The sequence below is a fragment of the Anolis sagrei genome, chromosome 4 (genome assembly GCF_037176765.1).
Source record: "Anolis sagrei isolate rAnoSag1 chromosome 4, rAnoSag1.mat, whole genome shotgun sequence".
Taxonomy (NCBI): domain Eukaryota; kingdom Metazoa; phylum Chordata; class Lepidosauria; order Squamata; family Dactyloidae; genus Anolis; species Anolis sagrei.
The window spans coordinates 244301226-244325047 of NC_090024.1; the positions used below are offsets into that span (position 1 = coordinate 244301226).

General features: G+C 42.9%; 1 protein-coding gene across 1 annotated transcript; it reads left to right on the plus strand.

The window, feature by feature from the left end:
• The first annotated feature begins 1766 nt into the window (after nucleotides 1-1766).
• On the plus strand, nucleotides 1767-20291 carry LOC132772737 (uncharacterized). Its single transcript, XM_067467127.1, has 8 exons — nucleotides 1767-1851; nucleotides 11352-11447; nucleotides 13890-14580; nucleotides 16400-16504; nucleotides 18434-18580; nucleotides 19775-19838; nucleotides 19964-20024; nucleotides 20278-20291. Exons 2-8 carry the CDS (start codon nucleotides 11363-11365, stop codon nucleotides 20289-20291), a joined length of 1167 nt encoding a protein of 388 aa, XP_067323228.1. The 5' UTR covers nucleotides 1767-1851; nucleotides 11352-11362.
• Nucleotides 20292-23822: the final 3531 nt, after the last annotated feature.

Genomic DNA, 23822 nt, shown 5'->3' on the forward strand with positions numbered 1-23822 from the left:
AGAGAAAGAAAAGAGGAAAGGGGGAAGGGAGAAGAAGAAGAGAGATAGAAGAAAAAAGAGAAAGATGAGAAGAAGGGAGGAGGAGAAAAGAATAAAAGAAGAAGGGAGAAGGGGAGGATGAAAGAGTAAAAGAAGAGAGGAAGAAGGGTGGAAAAGAGGAAGGGAGGAGGAGGAGAGGAAGGGTGAAAGAAGAATGGAGAATGAAGGAGGATAAGGAGGAAAGTCAAAGGGAGAAAGTAGTAGAGTGGAAGGGAGGAAGGAGAAGCAGTATGAAAGAAGGGAGAGAGGGAGAAAGGAAGGGAAGGAAGAGTGAAAATAGAAGGGAGAAATAGAAAAAGAGAAAGAAGAAAGTAGTTTATTTTATTTATCGTGTCAGGGGCAGACCAAACAGTAGCATTGCATTTTTTAACAAACAAACAAACAAACAAACACAAAGTTTGCAAGCTTGGTAGTTGATTAAATGTCCTTTGACCAGTCTCTGGCCCCTTGGAGTGCCTCTGGTGTTGCCACAAGGAGGTCCTCCATTGTGCATCATGTGGCAGGGCTCAGGTTGCATTGCAGCAGGTGGTCAGTAGTTTGCTCCTCTCTGCACTCGCATGTCGAGGATTCCACTTTGTGGCCCCATTTCTTGAGGTTGGCTCTGCATCTCGTGGTGCCAGAGCGCAGTCTGTTCAGCACCTTCCAAGTCGCCCAGTCCTCTGTGTGCCCAGGAGAGAGTCTCTCCTTTGGTATCAGCTATGGATTGAGGTTCTGGGTTTGAGCCTGCCACTTTTGGACTCTCGCTTGCTGGGGTGCTCCAGCGAGTGTGTCTGTAGATCTTAGAAAACTATTTCTAGATTTAAGTCATTGATGTGCTGGCTGATACCCAAACAGGGGATGAGCTGGAAATATCACTGCCTTGGTCCTTTCACTATTCTCTGCTACTTCCCAGCGGATGTCAGGTGGTGCAATACCGGCTAAACAGTGTAATTTCTCCAGTGGTGTAGGGCGCAGAAGAAAGTGATAAGGAGGCAAAGGAGAAAGCCAATAAGGGAGAAAAGAGAATGAAAGGAGAAGGAAGGTAGAAGGAGAAAGGAAGAAAAGGGAGGAAAAAAGAAAGAAAGGGAAGAAAATGGTGAGAAAAGGAGAGAAGATGAAGACAAAGAGGAGAAAGAAGGAAGGGAGGGAGGGAGGGAGGGAGGAAGGAAGGAAGGAAGGAAGGAAGGAAGGAAGGAAGGAAGGAAGGAGGGAAGGAGGGAAGGAGGGAAGGAGGGAAGGAAGGAGGTGGTGAAGGTGGCAGGGGTGCCAGGCAGATGGACACAGAGATATACTGGTATGAACTATGATGGAAAGCCAGAAATATCCATGTGAATTGATAGTGTACAATGGATTGCATATGTGCTGACTTTCCAAACAAGCCAAGGAAGTGTGGGGAAGCAAACTACCATTCCTAGATGTAGTCTAATGCTCAAATCAGCAAACAGTGGAGGCTACAAACACAGCGGCCCTATCAACCCCCTATCAAGGGTTTTTACTTGGCAAGATTGGTTCAGGAGGGGTTTGCCATTGCCTTCCTCTGAGACTGAGAGAGTAGGACTTGCCCAAGATCATTCAATGGTTTCTACAGCAAATGAGGACTTCAACCCTGGTCTATGGGGTCATAGCCATTGCCTGTGCTCAAACCACTACATCCTGCTGCTGAATCATATTTTCTCATCTTCCGAGGGGCAGGGAAAAAATCTTTCTAAATGTCATCGTTTCATTCCCTTCCATTTCCCCCGAAATGGGCTCTTGGCCGAGATATATAAGAGCTCGGCAGGAGGAGATAAGGAAAGCCCCGGAGAGCTATTTGCAAACATCAAAGCACCTCAGGTAAGAGCGCTAAGACTCCTGATTTCTCTTCTTTCTCCTTCTCCACCTCTCTGCCAAATAGAGTTTTGCTTGGAAAGAGTAAGCTGGGCAGAGAATTGCACTTTTCTTCAAATATCTAAATTGAATCTATGGGACTGAATTGATATTCCAACCGGCTCCAAAGGTCTGATGGCTGGAAGCAGCGTTCCTCTCAGACTCACCGAACTTGGGCTGCGAAGTGTGTTTGGAGCATGGGGCAAGGAGCAAAATGAAGATAAATGACCTTCAACAAGTCAACAAATACACACACACACACACATACTCCTTTTTAATACTCTGAGCAGATGACAGATGGAAATGTTGTACAGTTCTGGGTGTGAATTTATTGAAACAGCAATCTGATATTGAAATAGAATCACATATTCATACATTTTTTTTGGAGAAAATTGGGGTTGAGGTCCCATTCATTGATCTCAACTATAAACTGTTGTGTACCTCCAAGTTGTTTCCGACTTAAGACAGTCCAGTGAAGAAATCTGAACTTATTGCAAATTGGTGATGGAGTGTTCTGCAAAAACTACGGGCTGTTCCAAAAACAAAGAAATAGATCCTGGAGCAAACCAATCCTGGAGCAACTCTACACAAAAGGATCTTTTAAAAGAAGACAGGACTCTTTGGGAAAGGTAATCCTACTTGGAAAGACCTCATTCCAGATGGAGAGACTCAACCAAGGAAGCCATGGCTGCTCTGACTTTGCAAGACCTGTTGAGGACAGTGTGACTTGGGGGTTTCTCATTCCAGGAGAAGCTATAGATTGAAGTCAGCTTGAAGGCAACTAAGAACATCAACAACTGGATTTGTTTGCATCTCTGCAGTGCAGCAAGGGTTTATATAGTTATACAGCATTTGGAACTCCAATTCCCAGAAGTCCTGGCCAGCTTGCCCAGTGGTCAAAAATTCTGGGAGCTGAAGTCCAAAACATTTGGAAGACCAAAGGTTGGATACCACTGCTGGTGTAAATCACAGCCAATGTTTCCACTTTTTGGATGGAACAGCTACTACTATAACTTCTATTCATTTATAGTGCTGTAGGCTCCTTCTTTGGAAGTTTTTAAACAGAGACTAGATGGCCATCTGTCAGGGGTGCTTTGATATTCCTGCTTCTTGGCAGGAGGTTGGACTGGATGGCCCATGAGGTCTCTTCCAACTCTATGATTCTATGATAGCAAACCTTTTCTACAATGTTGGGTCCCAAAGTGGCTTTGTTGCTGTTGTTTTTTTGCTGTCAAGTGGACTCAGAATTGGGGGTGAAAGATCATAGAATCATAGAATCAAAGAGTTGGAAGAGACCTCATGGGCCATCCAGTCCAACCCCATTCTGCCAAGAAGCACGAATATTGCATTCAAATCACCCCTGACAGATGGCCATCCAGCCTCCGTTTAAAAGCTTCCAAAGAAGGAGCCTCCGCCACACTCCGGGACAGAGAGTTCCACTGCTGAACGGCTCTCACAGTCAGGAAGTTCTTCTTCGTGATCCATTCTTCCTTGTGATCCATCTCCAGATCCATTTGCCACCAAACCACCCTACTCAGGCTTTGCAGATTCAGGGCAGCGGTGGCTTCATTAATAGGGCTGGGCGGTTTCGTTTCGTTAATTCGTAATTCGTTAATAATTCGTTAATTTTTTCAATTACAAAACGATAACGAACCATTCTGGAGCAATTATTTAAAAAAACGAATTTTCAAAAACGTTTTGTAAATGCTTCGTATTTCGATATTGTATTCGTTTCGTTATTGTTTTGAGGTCGTTTCGTTATTATTTCCGCATGTCTGGGCCAGTTTTATGGTTTAATTAGTGAAAAAAAATTATAATATCACACCAACAGTCAACAACAGAGGGAGAGGGAAGCTTCAGAAGTTTTTGGAGGTTTTTTAGCGTATTTCGCGGTCGCGTCCGCCATTAACGAATCGATTCGTTATTGTTTCGGAAATCGATTCGTTAATTTTTTACCATTTACGAAATTTTGTAAATATTGAACTTTTTAAAAGGAAAATTTTGTAATTATTTTAAATATCGAAACAAAAAAAATCCCCAAATACAAATCGATTTTAGAAACAAATTTTTCCGTTGTTACCCAGGCCTATTCTTTAATGGAGACCATCGACCTGCAACAGCAGGTTTGAGCTTTGGACTAGAACTCAGCAGACCAAGTTTCAAATTCTCACTTGGCCATAGAAACCCACTGGGTCACACTCTCTCAGCCCCAGAAAACCCCATGATAAGTTTGCCTTAGTTGACTTGATGGCAATTAGCAATGACAACAAAGGTGTTTTCAGAAGGGTTTGCCTTCATCGTCCTCTGATACTGAAAGTGTATGATTTGTTCATTGAGGGTATTCAAGTGGGATTCTTGGTTGACTGGAATTCAAACTCGGGTCTCCAGAGTCATAGGACACATCTGCATTGTAGAACGAATGTAGTTTGATACAACATTAACCTCCAAGGCTCAATGCAATGCAATCATGGGCGCTGGAGTTATATAAGGTAGAATCATAGAACCATAGAATCATAGAGTTGGAAGAGACCTCATGGGCCATCCAGTCCAACCCCATTCTGCCAAGAAGCAGGAATATTGCATTCAAATCACCCCTGACAGATGGCCATCCAGCCTCTGTTTAAAAGCTTCCAAAGAAGGACCCTCCACCACACCCCGGGGCAGAGAGTTCCACTCTCACAGTCAGGTATTTAGTCTTCTCTGCCAAAGAGTGTTGGTGCCTCGCCAAACAACAGCTCCCAGGCTTCCGTAGTATCGAGCCACAACAGTTAAAGTGGTCTTAAGCTGCATTCATTCTTCAGTGCTTTTCCTTGCATGAAATGGACATGGGTTATTGCAGCTTTTTCCGAAGCTAAAGCTGGAAAATATCCTATAGATATTCAGTGCAGATATTCTACAGCTTTGCAATTCTGTGAAGGTACAGGTGGAACGGTTCAAGATGCGGAGAAGCACTCGAAGGACAGATTTGTTTCAGTCGAAATCCTCACGTTTAAATTTCATGAAACTTGCTCAAATTTAATGCAACTGCGACTTCAATTCAAAACATGGCCAAAGGGATTGGGGATTGCAAAGAGAAGAAAAACCCGAAGAGGAAAATAGTTTGTGGTGCCCACAAATAATAATGTGGGCACCACAATTCAAGAGAGATATTGACAAGCTGGAATGTGTCCAGAGGAGGGCGACTAAAATGATAAAAGGTCTGGAGAACAAGCCCTCTGAGGAGCGGCTTAGGGAACTGGGCATGTTTAGCCTGAAGAAGAGAAGCCTGAGAGGGGATATGATAGCCATGTATAAATATGTGAGAGGAAGCCACAGGGAGGAGGAGGGAGCAAGCTTGTTTTCTGCTTCCTTAGAGACTAGGAAGCAATGGAGCAGTGGCTTCAAACTACAAGAGAGGAGATTCCATCTGAACATGAGGAAGAACTTCCTGACTGTGAGAGCCGTTCAGCAGTGGAACTCTCTGCCCCGGAGGGAGTGTGGTGGAGGCTCCTTCTTTGGAAGCTTTGAAACAGAGGCTGGATGGCCATCTGTCAGGGGTGATTTGAATGCAATATTCCTGCTTCTTGGCAGAATGGGGTTGGACTGGATGGCCCATGAGGTCTCTTCCAACTCTTTGATTCTATGATTCTATGAGTCTGTTAGTCCACCGTTTACATTCTTTCTGCTGAGGAATATACTATCCTGGGGTGCATCCATGTTAGAGAATGAATGCAATTTGAGCCCACTCTAACTGCTGTGGCTCAAGGCTATGGAATCCTAGGAGTTGCAATTTGGTTAGGCACCAGAAAAAAATGGTTAAACGCCTTGCAAAACTACAACTCCTGTGATTCCATAACCTTGAACCATGGCGGTTCCAATGTGTTCACATTATAACATAATTATTAATATGTAAAGCTATCAATGAAGAGTAATAATTTTACACTTTCCAATAATAGCAAAACACAGATGTTGCACTTGAATAAAAACTTCCCCACCTTGCACCGAGATGGAATCTCCCAATAATTTGTCCTATGAAGCAATGTATAACCATATATATGTATTGTCGAAGGCTTTCATGGCCGGAATCACTGGGTTGTTGTAGGTTTTCTCGGGCTATATGGCCATGTTCCAGAGGCATTCTCTCCTGACGTTTTGCCTGCATCTATGGCAAGCATCCTCAGAGGTAGTGAGGTCTGTTGGAACTAGGAAAGTGGGTTTATATATCTGTGGAATAACCAGGGTGGGACAAAGAACTCTTGTCTGCTGGAGCTAGGTGTGACTGTTTCAACTGACCACCTTGATTAGCATTTGATGGCTTCTCTGTGTAGTCTGACTCTAAAAAACATCATGTCAGACTACACAGAGAAGCCATTGAAATCCATAAGCATGTGGACAATTTCAACAGAAAGGAGGAAACCATGAAAATGAACCAAATCTGGCTACCAGTATTAAAAAAAACCCTCTAAAATTACAATAGCAAAACAACAGAGAGGAAACAATCAAGGACATCTAATCACCTCTCAACAAAAGATTGTCCCAGGCACTGCCAGGCCATCAAATGCTAATCAAGGTTGAAATATTCACACCTAGCTCCAACAGACAACAGTACTTTGTCTCTCCCTGGTCATTCCAGATATATATAAACCCATTATCCTAATTCCAACAGAGCTCACTACCTCTGAGGATGCTTGCCATAGATGCAGGTGAAACGTCAGGAGAGAATGCTTCTAGAACGTGGCCATATAGCCCGAAAAAACCTACAACAACCATATATATATGTAAACTAAAGTGTCGACTTCTTCTATGACGGCTTCAGAAAACTTGTTCATCGTTGGCAGAAACGTATTCAATTGTCTGGTGATTATGTGGAAAAGTAAATAATGGTAGTTAAAGAGCAAGGAAGGAAAAGAATAGATAACACAACCGGTGAAAACCTGGAAGCCATCTTATCTTCCTTCTTTATTTTCCTTTTTTTTTTTTTTTGTTTTCTGTATTTCCCTATCTCTCCTCCCTCCAACCCTATCCTACCTTTCCTACAGTTCTTAAATAATTTGTTCCCTCACTTTCATTGTAACTTTTTTTATCTTTTTAAACTTTACTCACACTCCAGTTTATCGGAGTTTACTTTCAAAAAAATCAATAAAAACAATTATAAAAAGAGCACATTCTAAGGATTATTTCTGCGTTTGATTTATTTAAATATTCCCATCCAAACCCAAGGAACGAAGGTGGAGGCATTACTTTTCATTCAACCCTCATAGAATGGGGTTGGACTGGATGGCCTCTTGGGGACCCTTCCAGTTCTCTCAGTCTGAAATTAATAACTCCTGCCTTTCTGATACTGGGATAAAAAGGTCAAATAGAATGGGGTTGGACTGGATGGCCTCTTGGGGACCCTTCCAGTTCTCTCAGTCTGAAATTAATAACTCCTGCCTTTCTGATACTGGGATAAAAAGGTCAAGCAGATCCTATCGTAGAGATAGACATTGGACTGTAATTCTTTTAAGCCTGATAATTACATTCAGTTGAGCCAAACTCATTGGTGCTCACGGCTGTTTCTTTTCTCCGCAAGGAAAAAGTATATATAATCAACCCGGCTTAAAGTATCTGGAAAGCCGTGCCAGTAAATTTCCATGCCAGTCACGCCTGCGAAAGAGAGATGCCAGCAAATCCCTTTGATTTCCTTTGACATTGTTCTTGATCGAAGTTTGTCCAAGTGCCAAGCGTTCTCTCTCTCCTTTTCAATAATCCTGGATCCTGGCACCGAGCCCGGGCGCCCGCCGATCAAAGACGGAGCCAACGGAGCCGTCAAGCAAATTACAATCTCATTTAATTTCACCCCAAAGTGTTTTTCTTTCTCTCTTTTTTTTTAAAAGAAGAAGAATTGTCTTAAACAATGAGGGAATTATCCACTATGACCCGAATCGTTCCATTCAGATTTGTTCTCGGGAACATAATTGGGAAAATGAACATGTAACGTCCAAGAGCTTCTTGGGGATGTTTCCATAACCAAGGATTGAATCCCAGCAGAATTGGTGAAAGGAATCAACTTCTTTTATTGACTCAATCAATCCATATGGAGTGCATCTACAGCCTGACATCCTATCAATTTCCATAGCTCAATGCTATGGAACCTTGGGAGTTGTAGTTTTGCAAGACCTTTAGCCTTCTTTTCCAAAGAGAGGTGGTTCCACACCAAACAACAACTCCCATAGTGTTCAGATATGGCAGTTTAAGTGGGGTCACTTAAACAGCGGACCCTAGTATACACAAAGAGTGCTGTCGTCCCACCAAACTACAGATCCCAGGACTTCATCACATGTGTTCATTCGTTCAGTTGTCTTCGACTCTTCGTGACCTCATGGACCAGCCCACACCAGAGCTCCCTGTCGGCCATCACCACCCCCAGCTCCTTCAAGGTCAGTCCAGTCACTTCAAGGATGCCATCCATCCATCTTGCCCTTGGTCGGCCCCTCTTCCTTTTACCTTCCACTTTCCCCAGCATCATTGTCTTCTCTAGGCTTTCCTCTCTCCTCATGATGTGGCCAAAGTACTTCAACTTTGTCTCTAGTCTCCTTCCCTCCAATGAGCAGCCGGGCTTTATTTCCTGGAGGGTGGACTGGTTGGATCTTCTCGCAGTCCAAGGCACTCTCAGCACTTTCCCCCAACACCACAGCTCAAAAGCATCAATCTTCCTTCGCTCAGCCTTCCCGAAGGTCCACCTCTCACATCCATAGGTTACTACAGGGAATACCATGGCTTTGACTAGGCAATAGATCTTGGTTTCCAGTGTGATGTCTCTACTCTTTACTATTTGATCGAGACTGGACATTGCTCTCCTTCCAAGAAGTAAGCGTCTTCTGATTTCCTGGCCACAGTCTGCATCACATAAGTCATGGCAATTCAAACTGCATTCATTCTACAATGTAGATCAGGTATGGGCAAATTTGGGCCCTCCAGGTGTTTTAGACTGGATTTCAACCCCTAGAGTTCCTAACAGCTGATAGGCTGTTAGGTATTGTGGGAATTGAAGTCCAAAATGGATGGGCAAACTTGGATGGCCCAAACTTGGATGGCCCATAGGCAAATTTGAATGGCCCAAGTTTGCCCATGCCTGGTGTAGATGCACTTCGAGCCAAGGCACGGAAAATCTTGAACCATTTCAGTGTCCTCATCCACTACTTTAAATACATGTAAATCATCTGTGGTCATTACTTTTTGCTTTCCTGATGTTCAGCTGTAAACCTGCCTTTGCACTTTCCCTTTTGACGTTCTCCAGTAATGGTTCCACAACTCTGCTATTTTCTGCTAGTGATATGGTGTCATCTGCATAACATCAGTTGCAAATGGTCCTTTCTCCAGTTTTCATGCTTCTTTCCTCCATTTTGAATCCTGCTTTCTCCATTGTATCTTTGGTATAAAAGTTAAAAGATGTATCACAAGAAATTCAATGTGCAGATTTGATAAATATGAATTTAAAATGATGTGTGGGTATGAATGGAAGAATGGAAGGATGTGTGGCTGGAGTTAATAATTTTGGGAACACCAGTATAATATTAAGGCCTGCAATGACTAACTACCTGCTTGCTGGAACTGTGATCAAAACCTGCTAATGAGAATTGATAAGAACTGTGACAATGGTTCTTTCAAATTAAGGAAATGTTTGCAACATTCCTTATGTTAAGAACGAAGTCAACACATGCCTTGTGTTTGTCAACACCAATCAAGAAGAGACAACATCTGGCCAGGAAACTGAGATGGATCTAGGATGGAAGACGTCTATTATTCATTTACAACTTTGGGACTTCATCAACAGAATATTCCTATAAAAGACTCAGTCTAATAATGCTCAAAGTGTGGCAGACTGAGGAGTCTGTTCCACCTGCTATGTTCTGCTCCATGGGAAGGAGAGAGATAGTGTATCTAAGCAGAGTGTCAGATATGCTATGGGAAAGCATTATTCTAGTCACTTTGGGCTTCTTTCTCAAGGGAAGAGTAAGAAATGCTTCTGGAGTCTTGGATTTTGTGCAGGGAGTCAGGTTCTGCTGTATGGAAAACAGAGATATGGTCCTTGGCATTGGTCATAGGGAAAGAAGTTTTGGCATTTCGGCGTTTTGAAGTTTTGGCGTTATGGAAGTTTTGGTAATACTTGAATGCCTGAGGATGAATGCGTGTATATGTGGTGTGAATGTTGAGTAAAAATGTAATTCTCCTTTGTTTGTTTGTTAACCAATGTAATTGTGAATCCAATGTAGTTGCCAGAATCTGTATGTCTGTATTCCCAATGTCATTCTTTGTCTAAATGTTTTCTGTAATCTGATATACCCTCACACTGGAAAATGCAATAAAAAGAACCTATGCTTCCAAGTTATTGAAAAGTCATTCATGACAGATGGGGTGGTAAAATCCAACTTTGACAAAACCCCTTGTCAATAATATAACTTAACTACTACTGCTACTCCTTATCATCATCTTCTTTCTTCTTACTTATTTATTTATTTTTTTTTATTTATTTATTTATTTGATGCACTTATTAACCGCCATTCTCAGCCCATTAGGGCGACTCATGGCGGTGTACAAATACATATAGAAGACAATTTACAAAAGAAACCAATTACAACAACATATAGACTAAACAACAATTACAGACAACATTAAAAATCCGCTTCGTCTCTTAGTAGAATCATAACCAGTCTCATATTCCTTGTTCCATTCCGATATTCTTTACCACATTGTTGCACTTAATTAAATGCCCTCTCGAACAGCCATGTCTTAAGGCTTTTTCGGAAGGACATGAGGGAGGGCGCCTGTCTGATGTCTGCAGGGAGGGTGTTCCACAGCCGGGGGGCCACCACCGAGAAGGCCCTCTCCCTCGTCCCCGCCAGCCGTGCCTGTGAGGCAGGCAGGATCGAGAGAAGGGCCTCCCCAGACGATCTCAAGGTCCTCGTGGGCTCGTAGGCCAAGATGCGGTCCGAAAGGTATTTTGGGCCGGAACCGTTTAGGGCTTTGTAGGCCAAAACCAGCACCTTGAATTGGGTCCGGTAGCAAATCGGCAGCCAGTGGAGCTGGGAAAACAAGGGCGTTGTGTGCTCCCTGCTACCCGCTCCAGTTAGTAACATGGCTGCCGCGCGCTGAACCAGCTGCAGCTTCCGGGCCGTCTTCAAGGGCAGCCCCACGTAGAGAGCGTTGCAGTAGTCAAGGCGGGATGTGACCAGAGCGTGTACCACCTCTATTCCTCCCACTTTTCTTCCTCCCTCCCTTCTCCTTTTCCTGCTTCTTTTCTTCTTTTTCCTCCTCCTCCTCTTCTTCCTCTTCTTCTTTTTCTTCTACTTCATCTTCTTCTTCCTCCTCTTCTCCATGCTTATTCCTGAGCAAGCAACTTGCAAAACTAAGCTGCAAATCAATGAATGAAGAACTGGTTCTTCTGCTAATGGTCCCTGCAAAGTAAACTCATGGTTTTGCACCTCATTGCCTTGACTTTCTTTCAGGAGGCACCAGGATGCAGAGGAACCGGTTGTGGGCAAAAGCGTGGCACATGGTCATCATCTGGAGCTTGCTGGTTCCTTCACAAGGCCTTCTTGGTGGTGAGTTCACAACCAGGGTTTGCTCAAGAGTGACAACTGAGTGCCCAATCTTTTAAAATATAGGAATGAAAACCATATATCTCCTCAACACATCTGAAAGCCTCTGCCCACCTTTCAGGTCTCCAGACTTTTGGGAGGGTTGCCTCCAAACGGTTGCTTTTGGAAGCTTCCGTTGTTCCCAAACTTGGATCCTCTAGGTCAGTGGATCTCAATCTGTGGGTCCCCAGATGTTTTGGCCTTCAACTTCCAGAAATCCTAACAGCTGGTAAACTGACTGGGATTTCTGGGAGTTGTAGACCAAAACACCTGGAGACCCACAGGTTGAGAACCACTGCTCTAGGTGTTTTGGACTTCAACTACCAGGTTTCCTGGATATTGTTTTCAGGTTTCTGAGGCTCTAGGTTTCTGAGAACTGGAGTCCAAAAGACATGGAGAACCAATGTTTGGGACTTAATGCTTCATCAGCAGCAGTTATCTTCATGATCAAAGTGTCCTCCTGATATATCATATCCAAACACCATATCAATCTCTTTTCCAAATGGGAAGCCTTTTCCTTCAAAATGGAAATTAGTTGTTGGTCACTTTTGTCAAGGCAGGATAGGTACATGATTTATAGTTTCCCAATCATGCCTTCCCTGGAAACACTGCGCACTGGACTGAATGCTTCAGAGACAAGCAAAAACAAATACAGCAGAGTGCCTATCAGCAGAGTGTAAATGCACGCTCTGACCTTGTTCTGCTCTCTGTTTAGAAAAAACTCTGATTCAGTTTTCATCCAAACTCAGGATGCTTTTAATCTTGACACAATATATACACACAGATCAGGATACCATGATCCCCACTTAGTCACTGGCATCTACAGCAATATACTAATGATATAGGCAACAGACACAGTCAAGAGACGCAATGCAAGGGATATCGGCAAGGGACGCATGACAAGAGAGAGAACAAGCATTTCCTGCCTTCTTTGATACCCATGCTGGCCTGTCATGAGCCAGGGACAACATGAATGATGCAACCCTTTGTCATGAATGTCACGTGATCATGACTCAGCCTTTTCAGCATGTTCCTTACGTATTGCCCTACTACCCACTTAATCATTCTGCAGATGTGTGACCACATGTCCATTTGAACTGTATTTTACACAATAGAATAACTGCCAGTGCATTTCTATCAAAGAAATGCACAGATTTTATTTATTTTATTTATTTACTGTCCTTGTATACCGCCGTTTCTCAGCCTAACTGGCGACTCAACGCGGTTTACAACAGAATATACAGTACACAGTATACAATTAAAACCGTAAAAAACATAATACACAATATTTCACATAAATCACAATCCAATACATCTCCTAACTAAAATCGTGGTCCAATTGCATCATCCATATTACCAATCCGTAATCAACACATTCATTGCACCGAATTAACCAAATGCCTGCTTGAACATCCAAGTTTTTAGTCTTTTTCGGAATACCATCAGCGAGGAGGCTGATCTTACCTCCATGGGAAGGGCGTTCCAGAGCCGAGGGGCCACCACAGAAAAGGCCCTGTCTCTCATCCCCACCAGCCGCACCTGTGAAGCAGGCGGGATAGAGAGCAAGGCCTCCCCAGAAGATCTTAGGGTCCTGGTGGGCTGATGCAGGTGAAATGTCAGGAGAGAATGCTTCTAGAACATAGCCATACAGCTCCCCTCCCCCCCCAAAAAAACCCCCAGCAACAATCCAGTGATTCCAGCCATGAAAGCCTTCGACGATGCATTTTCTATCTAACAACTTCTTATGGGGGGTCCTGAAGATTTCTTGAGGCTGAACAAACTCTGACCTGATTCAGAGTTTGTTTGCTGAGAATAGAACAAGTTTCTATGCCTTTAATGATTGGATACAAAAGAGGATTTGGACCTTTTCATCAAAAAAGGGATTTATGCACTTACTGAAATTCCTCTTCTGAACAAACATTCAAAGCATAGGAGCCATGTCCATTTTTGGGCTCCATAGCAGTCTCAACCCCATATCCTGCTCTGAAGCCAGTTTGAAATGGGTCAAGGAAGTGTGTGTCATCCAAGACTGCTTTGAGTTGGAAGACAACTGTCTTCTCAATCACCTTGGAGACTGGTCTGTAATAATTATGAAGGTTCAAGGGATCAAAGGAGGGCCTTTTCAGCAGTGGTCTAACTGCTGCTTCTTTTAAGCAAGTTGAAAAGTTCCCTTACCTGAGAGAGCAAGCCGGACCATCTTTGTCTCAGAGGAAGAAAATGGAAACTCCTCTCTGAATAAATCTGGCCAAGGAAACTCTAAGATAGGTTTATCTTAAGGTCATCATCAGTCAGGAATGACTTGAAGGCACACAGCAACATAACCAAAACTGATGTAGGACCTCAGCCAACATGTCTTTCCTTGCAAATAGAGAATTACAGCTAACCTCGATTATATGCTTGGCACAGGTGGTCTCCTTGGTCTTGGCAGTGGTGCAGGCCTCCTTGGCACAGGTATTGGTGGTGATAAGGGCCTCCTTGGCACAGGTCTTCTTGGTTCAGGTGGTGGATCTGGTGGTTCTGGTGGTGGATCTAGTGATACAGGCCTCCTTGGCACAGGTATTGGTGGTGATAAGGGCCTCCTTGGCACAGGTCTTCTTGCTTCAGGTGGTGGGTCTAGTGAGCCAGCTGGAGGAACTGCTGAATCAAGTGGTGCCTCTGCTGATAAAAGTGATGATTCTGGGAAAGGTGGTCTGCTTACAGGTTTACTTGGAGGTGGTGGAGGTGGCCTCCTTGGTGGTGGTGGTGGTGGTGGAGGAGGAGATGGTGGCCTGCTTGGAGGTCTTCTTGGCAACGGAAGTCTCCTTGGTGGTGGAGCTGAATCAGGAGGTGGTGGCCTTCTTGGTGGAGTCCTGGGAGAAAAAGGACTTCTTGGTGATAAAGGTCTACTTGGCAAAGATGGGCTCTTGAACCTCGGTGGTGAAAAGGGCCTCCTTGGTGGTCTCCTCGGTGATGACAAAGGCCTTCTCGGGGGTCTCCTTGGGGACAAAGGCCTTCTCGGTGGTCTCCTTGGGGAGAAAGGCCTTCTCGGTGGTCTCCTCGGTGGCGACTTACTTGGGGGTCTTCTTGGAAGTGGTCAACCAAAGGAGCCATTCAAATGGTGAGTTGATAGAAACAAGGTGGAATCTATAGCAGTAGATAGATAGGTATCGTAACTGACAAAAAAAGACTGCATCACCACAAATCTTCATAGCTCTGTGTTATACCTTAGATATTCCCTACAGTTCACATTTTTGGCCATTTTGGGACCATTGATAAGAGGCCAAACAAGTGGGTCACATTAGCCCTCCATGGGACCTTTGAAGGTCACTCTCCTCCTACCATGCTCCACTTGATCTTCTTATCTTGCAGAGTTACCAGAGTGAGAACGGGTGACATCACCTGTTCCTTTAATGGTTGTGAGGAAGAGGGAATTTCGATAGATGTTGCTACTTACTTGGCTGCATGACAAAGAATACCTGCAAACATCTCGAACTTTCATTATGGGGCTATGTAGGGTTCCTCCATTTCTCCCATAGGCTACTTGTTTTGGAAACTTTCTTGGGGGCAAGCATGGTCTCACTCTTCCCGTGTCTTCTGTAAATTAATTTTACCCTCCACCCTTCCTCTTACCACTAAAGGGTACCTGTGCTCACCTGAACCTAAAGGTCCTCAAAGGTGACTATTGAGTGAAGCCCTTGGCACCCATGCTTTCCCCAAAGAGCCTCAATTGGCACCTATTCTGATGCCATTTTGACACCAGAGGGAGACTTGGCTCGCTCTTCAAGACAGTTCTGGGCCTACTAAATTTGATTTTGGCAACTTTTATATTCCCATTCTAGATTTTTCAATGGGAGTCTGCAAAGAAATGTTGCAATGAAATAATGGCTCTGTTACCAGTGGAGGATCTGTTTCCAGCTAGACCAGGGGTCCTCAAACTAAGGCCCGAGGGCTGGATACGGCCCTCCAAGATCATTTACCCGGCCCTCGCTCAGGGTCAACCTAAGTCTGAAACGACTTGAAAGCACACAACAACAACAACAACAATCCTATCTCATCAGTCAAAAGCAGGTCCACACTTCCCATTGAAATACTAATAAGTTTATATTTGTTAAAATTGTTCTTCATTTTAATTATTGTATTGCATTTAAGTGGTTTTTGTGCACTACAAATAAGATATGTGCAGTGTGCATAGGAATTCATTCATGTTTTCTTTTAATTACCATCTGGCCCTCCAACAGTTTGAGGGACTGTGACCTGGTCCTCTGTTTAAAAAGTTTGTGGACCCCTGAGCTAGACCATGGTGACATGAAACTGTGGATATGACCTAATGTCATTAAATTACTTCTCTTTGTGTCCCAGAGTGCCATAGAGTTGTGTTTGAGGGCCCAGCAAGGTATCCTTTAATGAATGTGCAAGGTTCTCCATGGCAACTGTACGATAACTTCTAAACATGCCATAGAATCATGTGAAAGCCATTTTGAGAATAGGATTTGTTATGTATTGTCAAAGGCTTTGTTATCTTAGAATCATAGAATCATAGAATCAGAGTTGGAAGAGACCTCATGGGCCATCCAGTCCAACCTCATTCTGCCAAGAAGCAGGAATATTGCATTCAAATCACCCCTGACAGATGGCCATCCAGCCTCTGTTTCAAAGCTTCCAAAGAAGGAGCCTCCACCACACTCCAGGGCAGAGAGTTCCACTGCTGAACGGCTCTCACAGTCAGAAAGTTCTTCCTCATGTTCAGATGGAATCTCCTCTCTTGTAGTTTGAAGCCATTGTTCCGCGTCCTAGTCTCCAGGGAAGACTATCTTAGATAGTTCCTGTACTGTTCAGACCTAAACCTAGGACAGATTCATTGACTGACTTTCACCAGAGTCACCAGACTTCATTGCATGTTTTTGTTGTTTATCTCTCCTGTATTTTTAATTTCACAGGTTCAATTTATTGAACCTTGAGATTGTCCGAGGCTCTTGGAAGATCTTACGGGGAACGGAGATGGTTCTCAACTTCCAAACAAAATGCACTCTAAATTTACCTGGGTGAGTCATCTTCAAGATTTCCTTCCTATTCTACTGGCTCTAAGATTAGTGTGAAAACAGGGTGTGGGGGGGGGGGGGGTTCCTTACTCCAGAGGCACACTACTGATCTCCCATTGATCCAAACCCTGGTTTAGCTCCAAGTATCTCTAGCTAGAAGGGTTCCAAATAACATGGTTGAGGATGCATCTAGGATGAAATAAGTTTAACTTCTTTAGCTCAATGTGATGGAATCTTGAGAATTGTGGTTTGGGAAAGTTCCAGAACTCTTTGGCAGAGAAGGCTGGAGATCTTGTGAAATACTGGGAAGAATTTCTGGGCCACAGGAGCTGTTTGTCAGTGAAATTGAGTGTCATGGAGAATAGTAGATTCAGTCTTCTTGGAGTTATTATTATTATTAATTATTATTATTATTAAACTTTATTTGTACCCCGCTAGCATCTCCTGCAGGACTCGATGCAGCTTACAAAGGCCAAGGCCTCAACAAACAACAGCAAAACAATAACAGTACAATTTAAAGCAAATTAAAACATAAGCAATTAGAAAACAACACAACAATTACGCAATAAAAACCAGGGCCGGGCCAGTGATGTGTACAGGTTAAAAAGTGCTGGGTGTGGCAGGTGGTATGTTGGATTTCTGGGCAAGTGCAATGTGCAGAGTGTCTTAAACTCTAATAAAGTGCTTCTGGGACGTGGTGTTGGAGATTATCCTATTCCGGAAAGGCACATCGGAATAGCCAGGTCTTCAGATTCTTCCTAAAGACTGCCAACGTGGGTGCTAGTCTAATGTCTTTTGGGAGGGTGTTCCAGAGCCGGGGGACAACCACAGAGAAGGCCCTGTCCCTCGTCCCCACCAAACGTGCCTGTGACGCAGGTGGGATCGTAAGCAGGTCCTCTCCGGATGAACAAAGGGATCGTGTGGGTTCATACACGGAGATGCGGTCACGCAGGTAGGCAGGTCCCAAACCATTTAGGGCTTTGTAGGTAAGCACCTGCACCTTGAATTGGTTTCGGTAGGTAAACGGCAGCCAATGGAGCTCCTTAAACAGGAGGGTTAACCTCTCTCTGTAAGGAGCGCCAGTTAACATCCTGGCCGCCGCCCATTGAACCAGTTGAAATTTCCAAGTCGTTTTCAAGGGCAGCCCCACATAGAGCGCATTACAGTAATCCAATCTAGAGGTGACCAAGGCATGGACCACCCCGGCCAGATCAGCCTTTGCGAGGTACAGTCGCAGCTGGCACACAAGTCTCAATTGTGCAAAAGCCCTCCTGGACACCGCCGACGCCTGAGCCTCAAGCGTAAGCGATGAATCCAAGAGGACCCCCAAACTGTGGACCTGTGGCTTCAGGGGGAGTGTAACCCCGTCCAGCACAGGTTGCCACCCTATACCCCGATCCGGTTTACGAGTTCTTTGCACAAAGAAAGGATGGTCCTCTTTCAGGTGTGATGCAGTTGTGGGTTCCTTTCTGGGTTGGACCAGGTGGCCTTCAACCTCTATGAGCCTATGACCTGTATTAGTTACAATATTAAATTCAGAGTTAGGAGATATGGATTCAAGTTTCCAGTGAGCCTTGAAGACTCACTAGGTGAACTTCAGCCAATTAGTCTCCCAGACTGTATCTACACTGCAGAATTATAGCAGTTTGACACCAAATTATCAGCTACAGCTCAATGCTACAGGATCCTGGTATCTATAAGTCTGTGAGATAGTCCCCCTTATATATCAGAGAGCTCCAGTGCCTCACCAAACTACAAATTCCAGGATTCTATGAGAGGGAGACATGGCAGCTAAAGTGGTCTCAAACACTGTAATTCAGAAGTGAAGATGGTATCTAAGGACTATAAATGTAACACATGATGGAATGATTTTTTTTAAAAAAATGAAGGCAGGAGTGGCTGAACCTTCTGCTACTTTTCTTTGATTCTCAGGTTACTCCGTTTTATGAGTGGATCTTCTGCGGAGATGAACGTCACTGCTCACCTCGCATTCACCCAAAACAAGCCTGGAGACCTCAAGCTGGAGCTCAAAAACTGTAAGGATCTTGTTGGAGGTTTCTCCATCAACCTGCCCAAGGGGTGAGTGACTGAAAAAGAGGATGAATCCTATCAGTTGAGGCAGACGGGTTCTCCAAAACATTCCCTGTCCTTCATGAAGTTCAGTGAACCCACCTTTTATGTTACTTCGTGGCAGCAGAACTTCAAAATAGTACTGTTTGGTATTCTAGCTCCCAGAATCCCCCATTTGGGTCAACTGTCATCGGCTGATATCCAACATGGCTCAGCATAGTTTAGGTCTTGTCTTAACTAATGGTAAACAACATACCTACAACTCGTGGGGACTTCTAGTAAGTGCCTGGAGCTCTCTGCCCTTAACTCACCTTTGCTAATAAATGGTTTCCATATTACCTCAAACAATGGCTAAACAAATAGGTCTATTATTTACAGGTCTTCTATTAGTATATTGAGATACTCACAAACATAGCAAGACACATGAAGACGGCGATAGATTACAGATGAGGAGAGATCATGGCAAGCTATCTAAGATGGCAGAGAGCAAGCACATGGCAAAGAGGAAGTTCACATATAAGCCACTTCCATTCTAGGTTCTTGTGGGTTTTTTCGGGCTATAGGGCCATGTTCTAGAGGCATTTCTCCTGACGTTTCACCTGCATCTATGGCTAGCATCCTCAGAGGTAGTGATACCTCACTACCTCTGAGGATGCTTGCCATAGATGCAGGCGAAACGTCAGAAGAAATGCCTCTAGAACATGGCCCTATAGCCCGAAAAAACCCACAAGAACCTAGTGATTCCAGCCATGAAAGCCTTCGACAATACACTTCCATTCTTCCCTCCAGGGATCACAGGAAATGGCCCAGTCACATCTCTACTTTTTAAACCCTTTCAGTGGACTGTGAACACATGTCTGTAAGAACTGTATTTTTCTGCACTGGAGGTACATCCAATGCTTTCCTATCTAATACAGCATTTTCAACCTGACAGACATGACCTTAGTCAATGGCTTCCCTAGTGTTGATGTCACCCAGTGCTGTAACTCACGGTGTCATTCCCCTAGACCTCTTCTCAAACCAAAACCAAATTTTCTAGTTAAGTATAACAACATTTGAGAGATGTGGGAATCCATACATTATCAAGATTCTCAAAGATACAAACGCCCTGAAATCTGGTGGTGGAAACAAAAGAAGCATTTTGGAATTGAGGAATCCATGCAGGAACTTCCACTGAGGTTCTTTTGTGCTTTTTCTCCACAGCCTCATAGGCATACTGGTGAATGGTTTAATTAACACCGTACTCCATACCCTCCTTCCTACCCTGGTGAGTGGTCTCTTGGGTTATAAATGGCCAGAGATGAGAAAAAAGTGAAACTATTGGCAGCAAGAACAACACTTCTAAGATTTTGCATCCCTAGTCTCTGTTGGTCATGCTGTTCTTCCTTGCAGGTGTGCCCTCTGTTTCAAATCTGGTTCACTATCATCAACTTGGTACTCCATCTCCTCAATGGTAAGTGTTGCATGTCTGTGGATGCATCTACACTGTAGAATCACTGGCTCGGTTCTATGGAATCATATAGTTTGCTTTGGCAGGTTGTTGGACAAGGAGCACAAATCTTCTTGACTGTATTGGGGAGAAAAATGTCCCGTTCTGTTTAATTTGAGCTGTCAGAGAGGTCCGAAACTTTCAGTTTGAACCTCCAAGGAACCGTTCAAGATACTGAACAAATTTTGGGTTGTGGTTGTTATTGTTCCGCACCTAGGAGACCTCCTTTAATGTTCAGGCTAAAAGTCATGGGGGCAAATTCATCTACCCATTGATATTTCAAGAGGAATGTCTTTCCCTAATATCTCTCTACAAAATTGGAAGGCCATGTGGAGGAACAGAATGGGGAGCTTGAGCTTAGTTCTTGGAGACCTCATTAAAAGAAGATAAACGTTAGAATCATAGGATCATTTGTAACCATTTTTTACTTGTTTTCACAATGTTTTCATTCTATTGTAATATTTATATTTTGTAGTTAAAATTGTACAGTTTTTGATGATGTGAGATACTTTCAATCTAAGTCCAGGGAGAAAAGCGGGATATATAATTAAAGATGGTGATGATGGTGATGATGGAATCACTGAAATTAGAAGTCTCTCATGTAATGAAAATACTTTTCTATCTAAGTAACATTTCTAGCTGGTTAATAATAATAATAATAATAATAATAATAATAATAATAATAATAAAATAAACCTTTATTTATACCCTGCTACCATCTCCCGGTGGCACAGTGGGTTAAAGCACTGAGCTGCTGAGCTTGTTGATCGAAAGGTCGCAGGTTCGATTCCGGGGAGCAGCGTGAGCTTCCGCTGTCAGCCCTAGCTTCTGCCAACCTAGCAGTTCGAAAACATGCAAATGTGAGTAGATCAATAGGTACCGCTCCGGCGGGAAGGTAACAGCGCTCCATGCAGTCATGCCGACCACATGACCTTGGAGGTGTCTACGGACAACGCTGGCTCTTCGGCTTAGAAATGGAGATGAGCACCACACCCCAGAGTCAGACATGACTGGACTTAATGTCAGGGGACTAACTTTACCTTTACCTTTTTACCATCTTCCACAGGACTCGGTGCAGCTTACAAGAGGCCGAGCCCAAATACATCATAAAACATAACAACAACAATACAACAATAAATAACTCATAACAAAAGCAAAACAATACAATAATGACACGACACAGTTAAAAACCTGTGGCAGGGCCAAATGTAAGAATTAAGATTTTAAAATGCAGGGCATGTCCAGGGAAATAGGTTGGATATTTTAAAGATAGGTGGGCATGCAGACAGTACTAACTCTCTCGTAAAGTGCATTTGGGACAAATTGCTTGGGAGTCCTTATTCTGGGAAGGCACATTGGAACATCCACGTCTTCAAGCTCCTTCTAAAAACTGCCAACGTTGGGACCTGCCTGATGTCCTTGGGGAGGGAGTTCCAAAGTCATGGGCCACCACCGAAAAGGCCCTGTCCCTCATCCCCACCAATTGCGCTTGCGATGCAGGTGGGATCGTGAGCAGGGCCTCTCCAGATGAACGAAGAGATCGTGTGGGTTCATATACAGAAATGCGGTCACGCATGTAGATGGGTCCCAAACCATTTAGGGCTTTGTAGGTAAGCACCTGCACCTTGAATTGGGCCAACCAATTGTGTAGCCCGTTGTCAACCTTTGCAACCCAAAACACAGTTGCATCTGTCAAGTAGGAAAATAAGGTACCACCTTAAAGTGTGGGGAGGCTAAATTAACTGATTTATGAGGCCATAAAAAAAGCATGTGGGGAATGGGGAAGTGCTTCATCAGTGTCGCAGATGGACGATGAAAGCGACAGCCCCCCTGGTGGCCAGAAAAAAGTTAAATAGCCTCTGTCTATGTCTGTATATGTTGTATGTCAAAATTGGCATTGAATGTTTGCCATATATGAGTACACTGTAATCCCGCTGAGTCCCCTGCGGGGTGAGAAGGGCGGAATATAAAAGCTGTAAATAAATAATAAATGATATCCCACCCACATTTTGTTCTGTGTTCAGAAATCTTCCTTGGTCTCCCGGGCCAAATTATCTCAGCTCTTTCCAGTGTGCCACTTTCCACAGGGCAGTTTACAGAGCTTGACTTTAAGGTAGGTCCACATTTCCTTTCACTTGGTTATTGCTGCAGTGCTTGGTATATGACTTGGGCATATACTGAAAAGACAATTGAGAAACAATGTGAGATGTGTGATTGATACAATCAAATAACTAGAAAGTCATACATGAGAAGCAAGTGGTCCTGATATTTCTAGATACTGTAAAGGCATTGGATGATGTATATTAGAAGTAATAGAAAATATGAACTTTGATTGATGAATATCATGCGATGCCTAGAAAGACATAATGAGAAGATGCATTTCTCATATATCTATATTCTGAAAAGGCATTTGATAATGTACTTGGAAGCTCATGTTTGTAGTAATAGCAAAGATAGATTTTGGTTGATGGATGCAATGGAATTGAATACATTGAAAGACATAATGAGAAGGAAACAGCCCTGATATTTTTAGACACCGAGAAAGCATTTTATAGTGTACATTGGAAGTAATAGAAAAGATGGATTTTGAAGAATTTATAATGGAAGAGCTAGAAAGAAATACACAAGAAGCAAGCAGCTCTGATATTTCTAGATGCTGAAAAGGCATTTGAAAATTTAAGTTAGAATTTAATGTTTGCAGAAACAGAAAAGATGGCATTTCGGAGGAAAGTGAAGACCTGGTTGTTCGAGCAGGCATTTGATTAGGCAGTGTAATGAATATAGAAACACGGAATAACGGATGATAAGATTGGATTTTGATTCTACTGATGAGACGCTAATGATTTGTTATATTGATGCTTAATTGTTTATTATGCTACTGTTTTAACTGTCCCTTAATTGTTCTTATGATGTTTAGCATTGGATTTTTGCTGTTGTTAACTGCTTTGAGTCACCTAAGGGCTGAGAAAAGCGGTATATAAATGAAGTAAATAAATAAATAAATAAATAAATAAATAAATAAATAAATTTGGTCAATTGATTTAATGGAATACCTAGAAAGACATAATGATCCACAAACATTATGAATATTTCTAGATGCCGAAAAGGCATTTGATAATGCACATTGGAAGTAATAGGAAAGACAGATTTAAGTCAAACTTTAATTACTAGGATAAAATTAATTTATGACAAACAATATGCTAAAATCTTAGGAAACTGGGGAATTGATGGACATTTGTAAAATTTAGAAAGATCTGCAACAAGGGTGTCCACTTTTTCCATTCCTTTTATTTAGAGTTTGGAAATACATTTGGGAGAGATAAGGCAAAATGAAAGACTGAAGATAAAAAAGTATCTGTAAAACGGAGGTTTTTTGTTGATGACGTAATGATTGTGCTAGAAGATCCTTTGGAAACTATGAACCCACTTTTAGAAATATTGGAACAGTATGGAGAACTAGTGAGTTTCAAAATTAAAACCACAGATAATGACTAAAGATGGCAGACAAAATATAATAAAAAGAGAAATATTAACATATTAAAACATATTTTTAAAAGAATGAAGTATTTAGGATAACTCCAACCAGTTTTCAAGGGAAATAATACATTTTTTTTCTTATAGTACACTGTAATGCTATATTAGGTTACCTGAATTTTGTATTCTGGGGATTTTCTGTAATTTTCCTATATGTTCTTTGATATAACTTATGAAATATGTGTGTGTGTGTGCATGTGTATTTATAATACATTAAGTAAACTAATG